We start from the raw sequence: 7,758 nt of genomic DNA, 5'->3' as shown, positions 1-7,758 counted from the left end.
CGAAACTCCAAACCTCTATTCCCTTCAAATCTACGCTTTGATGAATATAAAATGGAATATATTAATAAATCTAGAGCTCATATACATCAACTGTCTTCTTATCATGTTCAACATACCTCAGCGAACTGTCTGGTGTCCAAGTTGTGAAATGTTTTTTTCCTACAGTTACCTTGAAAAGTGGCCATTGCTGCACTGATTACAGAACGCAAAGAATCACTTTTCCGCTCTAGTGCGGGAAAAATTTTTCCTGCACTCCAGATTTGCAACATGGCAACGCAAAATACTTAGTAGGTTATATGGAGCAACAGTGCAGCAAAATCAAAATGAAGTTGGTAAGAGTGACTGGGCTGCTATAGTGAGCAGAGGTGCAACGAAGCACAACGAGCACGTTATTAAGTAGATATTATAACCAACGACAACATTTTTATTCAATTTGACAATAAATTAAGGTTTTTATCAATAATAAATTACACAGAAAAACATTTGATGGATTTCAGCCAATTTTACCATAATTACCCACTCATATCAATCCTACAGAATTTATTTGACTATATGTTTGAAGAGTCTATTGGAATAAAGTTGTCTTACTGTCAAACTTTGAAATCAAAAAATAGAGTTATCATTGTTATCACTGTTTCAATCGACAACAATGGCTTCACTGTTCTGATCCATTCCATGATTCATTTTTAAATCATATTTTTTTTTGTATCAAGGTTGCCATGGAGACCTAGTCGACGACGACCTCGCGCCCTGTTTACGCGGCAAATCGCTGGCAGAACTGCTTCGCGTGCGCCTAGAGCCTCCACGCTTCCTTCCCGGCTTCGCGCCCTTCGTGGACGGCGCAGTGTTGCCGGTCGCCCTGGGCGCCGGGGGCGCAGGCGGCGCCCTGGCGCTGGCTGACCTGGCGCAGGCGCGACACGGCGGTCCCGGCTACGAGCTCGCCGACTTCCCTGAGCGCGACCTGCTCTTCGGTCTTACCACCACCGAGTCTTATCTCGATCTTAGTGCGCAGGTTAGTTGAAAAAATCTTTTATAATTTAAAGTGAATTCACAAGATTTCTAATTGTTATCATCAAATTATCACGAACCTATCAACTATTCTCTTAATCAACTTATTTTCTTATATTCTTTGAAATAACAAAATCTGATGTGGCGCACTCACACAACTTTCCTTGCCGTTATGAAAATTGATCAACTGATGCTAGTGTTCATGCGCATCTCAAGTTTACTATTAAAGATGTGAGCCAGCTGGTGACAGGACAATAACGCTGGAGACACACGAGGTCTGCTATCTCTTCATGATTCAACAGGTGCCAACAGTTTGCAATTGAATAATCACATTTTCTCGAATTTCGAGCTTATTTTAAATTTTAGGTGAAAATGTTACTTAACATTGATTGCAGAGATTTTCATGCTCATTCTTTTCCATTTGAAATTTTTTGTTTAAATTGTATCTGAGACCTGATAATTGGAAATCTAAAATCAAACTTTGCATAGTTGGGGTGGAGCTCCTGAATTTTTACAGATATGGTACTTGTGGCAGTTGATATAGCTTATCATGACTATTTCAGGTATAGATTTGATCAAAATCGTTGAAGTCATTTTCGAGATAATCGCGAAAAACCCTGTTTTTGACACATTTTCGCTATTTAGCCGCCATCTTCAATATTGCATTTGATCGAAATTGTTCGTGTCGGATCCTCATAGTGTACGGACCTTAAGTTCCAAATTTCAAGTCATTCCGTTAATTGGGAGATGGAAGAAATATCGTGTACACAGTCGCACATACACACACACACATACAGACCAATACCAAAAACCACTTTTTGGATTCAAGGGACCTTGAAACGTATAGAAATTTAGAAATTGGGATATACCTGAATTTTATTCGGGGAGCAGTACTATCCTTACCTTTGGTAATAGGGCAATTGAAGAAAAAACTGAAATCAAACTATTTAGGGCAGTTCGCACAGTCAAAGCTTAAACTGAATTTGATCAGCTGTTAACCCAAACTAAAACCATTATCAACGTTCTACTACATTTCCCCATTATGTATTCCTTAAAACTCACATACTCATATTCAAGAAATTGACAATAATTCCCGCAATTTGTTGACAACTCTGGTGTAAACTCAGATTGTGATAATTTGAGATAGACGTTTCTATGGGAGACCAGAACTTTTGAACCATGTATTCTGCAACTGCCTAGGAAAGCAGGGTTTCCCACCAAGTCTGTAGTCTCTACCTGTGAGTTGACTAGCGGACAATAATATAATAATTTCTCTGATTGCCAATGAATTGCAACCAGAGGAGTTTATTGACAAAACATTTACATAATTGTTATATTAATATATACAAAATTGCTAATACAGAATTTGCTAATACTAAACTTAGTTCTAATTATGATACCCCACTATAACAATATGTGTCGGTGATCATAGTATTCTTTTCTGGCCCAACAAAATTAGTGTCCAACACAATTGTGTCCATAACATTGTGTCCACATAAGTTGGCACTTTCGACACGTTCGCACGCTTCAGTCACTGAATGAGAATCATAAATAGATTCATTTCTAGAATATTCCTGAGTATTATTCTTATTACAAACATAATTCATTTTTCGCTTGTCCACCCTATTTCCTAGTATGATACCTTCAAATTGTTATTCATTCACTTTCTTACAAACATCTCCACAAAGCTCCTCTTCTCTGAAATCTGGAAACTGGAAATTCATATTTCCCTGATTATAGAATCGGAAATGATTTTAAAACTTGAAAATCTGAATGAATAATATATAAAGTATATTGAATGAATATACATATAATATCATAGAAGCGAAAATGATATTAAACTTAAAAAAAAATCTGAATAATACATATATAAAGTATATTTAATGATATACATATTTTAATAGTGAATAGCTAAACAGGCTTGCAACTCAGTTGTTAATTAATTCTATTGATCAACGTCTATGCTTTCAACAACAATGTCCTACCACCTATATAGGGTATGGGACATCTGATTTTACCTGAGAAGAGCCTCCACTCTTATGTCGGAACCCTTCAGGCACAATTGTTGTTGTTTGCAAAAATCGTTGCTTTTCCAAAATTCCCTAACACTGTTTCTATGTGGTTTCATATTGAAGCTTTTTACATTGTGTTTCAAACCGAATAGAATAGAATAGTATTGTTTATTTCAGCAACAATTGTAAAATACAATTGTTACACACTTTTTTACCAATTAAATAACAATAGAAAGTAGCATATAAATTACATTATTTTTGTTTTAGCAATACTATAATGGAAGTCTCTATAAACAGTAATTTAACAAAAAAATAGTTACTACCTTAGTACGTTCTTGACTATCATATAATAATACAAAAAAAACTTCTAATAATTTTCTTAAAATCTAGAAAAATATGTAAATTCTTCAAATTTGGAAAAAAGCTTCTAATTTTCTAATATTTTTGTTTGTCATTTTGTTTTGTCTTGTTTTGTGTGTTTTGATAAATTGAAAAATTGAAAAAAATAATAATAATAAGTAAAATTCTAGCATTACAATAATTAATAAATTATAATTATTATAGTTTGAATATATTCAAATACTGAATGATCATTCCAGGCACAATACTATTATCAATAGCCACTGTATTAAACCATGAAGAAACATAACGTAAGTAGATATCTCATGGTAAAGGGCGTTTATGTCGCAACTTTTTCTGTTTATCTCAAGCCGATTACTGTCGATTATTGTCGATTTTTACTGTTTTGACCGGTAAGAGTGTATGAACGGCACAATATGAGAGACTACCAGCGTCATAAAGCTTCACAGGAAAGAACTACTTGGACTATCACCTTGAGATAACAGTAAGGGGCGGTTTCCGAGCTCGGGATTTGGCTAAGTCCTAGATTTAAAACAGCTGGAATCAGAAAATTAGCTTTCCAAAACGGGGCGTAGTCGCAGTTTTTATTTTCTCATTTCTATAATTTGAAACGTTTTTCCTTGACGAAATTAAACATTTCTAAATAGTTAAAAATAGCTGAAACTTTACACTATTTTTTCTTTATTCTATTTCGTGTTTATTTTTCTAGTTTTTTAATTCAATTCAAACGTGACTATGACAATGACTGCAACTACGCCCCGTTTCGGAAAGCCAATTATCTGACTCCAGCTGTTTAAAGTCTAGGACTTAGCCAAATCCCGAGCTCGGAAACCGGCCCTAAAGCTAGCTCCGCAGTGCAGGCTGGTTGCTTGGCTGAATCGGACTAGGCGCTGAGACAGCAAATAATAGCAGCGTTGGTGGGAATGCGAGCGGCCGCAGTAACACCTCCCACCCAGCAATGGTCGGCGTAGTTACGCCTAGCGGACAGACGAAAGAACAACCAGTCGGTTATTTCATCCCTCCAGCCAGGCTCAGCCAAGCAGCCGAGACAATAGAACAATGGAGTGACGGTCTTATTCGCGTTCATCAGCAGTTTTCTTTCTCACGACTATTTTTATTTTTGTGTGTCAATAATAACTCCAGTCACCAGTAAAAAGTTTCCAGAAACGTGGTGTACTACCATATTAAGACTTTTCATGATGATTTTTAATTATTTAAAAACATTGTTGACATTCTGAGCCTTTAGGCTAAACTTGGGGTCGCTGAGAACGAATCTGCAATCAGAATTTCTCTATCACCAAAAATAACGAAAAAAATCCAGCTCTTGATCTTCCGGCAACCGTTAACAGTCATCCTGCAATGCGGCCGAAACACTTCCAAGCCAGACACCCATCTCGAATGACAACAACGCCAAGCTGTAAGAAACCATCCTGCACTGCGGCGCTAGGTTAAAAGTTGCGACATAAACACCCTATACCGTAGATATCTACTTATGCTATTGTTTCTCTATGATTAAACTAAGAGAGAAAGAAAAAAAATTGATGAAATGAAATTCTTTTCTTCTCCTACTATCTATTGTACTAAACCTGGGTTTGTTGATTGATTTCTAGGATCTAGAGTTCGGTTTCGACGAGACGCGTCGCGACCGTATACTGCGCACATACGTTCGTAATGCCTACTACTTCCACCTGAACGAGATCTTCTCGACGCTGAAGAACGAGTACACGGACTGGGAGCGGCCTGCCGGTAACCCGCTGGGCGTCAGGGATGCCACCCTGGAGGTGCTCAGTGACGGTCACACCACGGCGCCTCTGCTCCGGGTCGGGTATCTGCACTCGGTGCGAGGGGGTCGCACTTATTTCATGCATTTCCGGCATCAGTCTACGCAGACTGACTATCCGCAGGTGAGGATATTCATATATTTCTTCTATCCAAATAAAATTTCTATAAATATTTCTGACACTGCTAGTCCACGCTGATTGAGATATAGAGGAGATTTAGATTTACTAAACAATATTATTAGAAAAATATGTATAGATTTAAAACTATAGGTTCAAAAATCTGGTGTGGCGCACTCACACAACTTTCCTTGCCGTTATGGAAATTGATCACCTGACGCTAGTGTTCCCGTGCATCTCAAGTCTACTGTACAAAGATCTAAGCCAGCTGGTGACAGGACTATAACGCTGGAGACATACGACGTCTGCTATCTCTTCATAGTGAATGATTTAATAGAATCAACAGTTTGCAATTGAAATAATAACATTTTCTTGTAAACAGTAAAGCAGTCAAAACAATATAAAACTTGTAGTACTCTCTTATTAAACATTTTAACGACTGGTTTTGACCTACTTCGGCCATTTTCGACCTATGAAACTTTAAGTTGACTTTAAGTTAACTTCAAGTTGACTTTAAGTTAACTTTGAATTGACTTTAAGTTAACTTTAAGTTGACTTTAAGTTAACTTTAAGTTGACTTTAAGTTAACTTTAAGTTGACTTTAAGTTAACTTTAAGTCAACTTTAAGTTGACTTGAAGTTAATTTTTAACTTGAAAATAGCCAAAGTAGGTCGAAACTAGTCGTTGAAATGTTTTAAAATCTTCAAAAAGTTTTAATAAAAAGTACTACAATTTTTTTTATTGTTTTTATCAATTTAAATAAAGTAGCCCATATAAGTGAAGTGATTTTATGAAACCCAACTAAAGTAAGCTGAACGAATCGATTCGATTTTTTGAAAAACAAAAGTATTGTGTCTAGCAAACAGTATTGTATACATGATCTGTAATATCATTTGTATAATGGAATTTGTCATGTAAGCGATATCATTGAATAAAAGTTGATTTGATTTGTGTAGACTGTAGTGTAGAGAGCAGTGTTGTATTGTAAATGAATAGTTGGCCAATTGTTCCATCCACACACCAACCGTTTCATCTGATGTAGCATGGACATGAAACAAATCATGCATCCAAACGATATTTTCGCACAACAAACGTTCAGCTCTGACCCTTCACACGGTACAATGAATCCCAAACATTCCACCCTACACGGGAGATCGCATCCATAAATATTCGGCGTTATCTGTTTGGCTCATTCTGAACTTGTAATGCGTGAGAAAACAAGGGATTAGACCAGGAGAGAAAGTCAAACTCGGAGGATAGACTTTGCAGATTAGAGTGCTGGAATCGTCTCGTGAAGTGTATAAGCTGTGAAGTTTCACATTACATGGGGTTGTTAAGTTTAAACTCGGCTGCAAGTCGAGTTCCGTGTAATGGAAATAATGTTTCTAATTATCCGGTTGCTTCTTGTTATCCGGGTTCAAGGGAGGCACTCGAAACTTCGGAAGTGTTCGGCAAACTTCGGCTAAAAGTTCTATCTAGTATCTCCATAACAATTGCCAACAATGTATTTCCTGTGTTCAAACGATTTAATTTTTATTATTTGTCGTTGAATGTTTCCTCACATACTTCAGGGAGTTGGATACTCTACAATAGAGTAGGTATAGTGAGGTATAGTGTATTGAATTGAATAAATAATAATAATATCGAGTGACCTGGCTGGCTCAGATCTGGTGTCAGAGTTTTCAGGTCGCAGCTGATCAATTTCAGGGCCTCTGACATGACCTAACGACTGCTTTTTAGGCAGCCGGGACCGACGACTTAACGTGTCCATCCGATTGCCTTTATTTTGACCTAGGAGGGCGAAGTTAGGGCGCAGTCGGCCCTCTCTCACACTTAACCCTCCAATACAATACTGAATTATAATTTCACAACGATACTCAGTAAAATAAAAATGAAACAAAACAATATCTTTTTATGAAAAAATAGTTAAAATAATAATAATAATTGGATTAGTTGAATAAACTTGAAATAGTGAGTAGTATAGTGAATTATAGTGAATAATATAAACTATAGTGAGTAGTGAGTTGTATAAACTGAATAGTGAGGTATATAGTGAAGTATATATGTAAGGTATATAGTGAGGTCCACGTTATAATGATAGTGGAGGAAGATAGATCAGCTTTGTCGATTCTCTGCCTTCTGAGGCATTCTATAGACTGCCTATATAGGCTTTCTATATACTGCCTCTACAGAGAATAGCAGATACCGGTATATCTAATGTTATCTATTCGTTCGTAGTTAAAATAATAAATTATATTTACAATTTATTATTTGATAATACATTTTCATAATAATTGAAATTGAATGTTTCCTGAGTTGGTTATATTTCTACGTGTTATAAAACGATTTGCAACTTCGCGGAGCTAGAAAAAAATGCTATCTGCTTTGTCGAATGATAGACAGGGATAACACCAATGAGTTGATAAAAAAATCACATATTTCCAAATTTATTTTCTCAAGAGACATACACAATCATAATA

The 7,758-nt window shown here is 36.4% G+C and overlaps 1 protein-coding gene across 1 annotated transcript in view; it reads left to right on the top strand.

Moving 5' to 3' along the window:
- Positions 1–715: 715 nt before the first annotated feature.
- Positions 716–7,758, top strand: part of LOC111045738 (neuroligin-1) — a gene marked incomplete at its 5' end in the record, with an annotated part of 124,775 nt that continues 117,732 nt past the window's right edge. The window contains 2 exon segments of the mRNA XM_039422708.1: positions 716–1,012; positions 4,991–5,284. Coding sequence (XP_039278642.1) covers positions 716–1,012; positions 4,991–5,284 — 591 coding nt within the window.

The sequence above is a fragment of the Nilaparvata lugens genome, chromosome 3, assembly GCF_014356525.2.
Source record: "Nilaparvata lugens isolate BPH chromosome 3, ASM1435652v1, whole genome shotgun sequence".
Classification (NCBI taxonomy): domain Eukaryota; kingdom Metazoa; phylum Arthropoda; class Insecta; order Hemiptera; family Delphacidae; genus Nilaparvata; species Nilaparvata lugens.
This window is presented reverse-complemented; position numbering and strand designations above follow the sequence as displayed.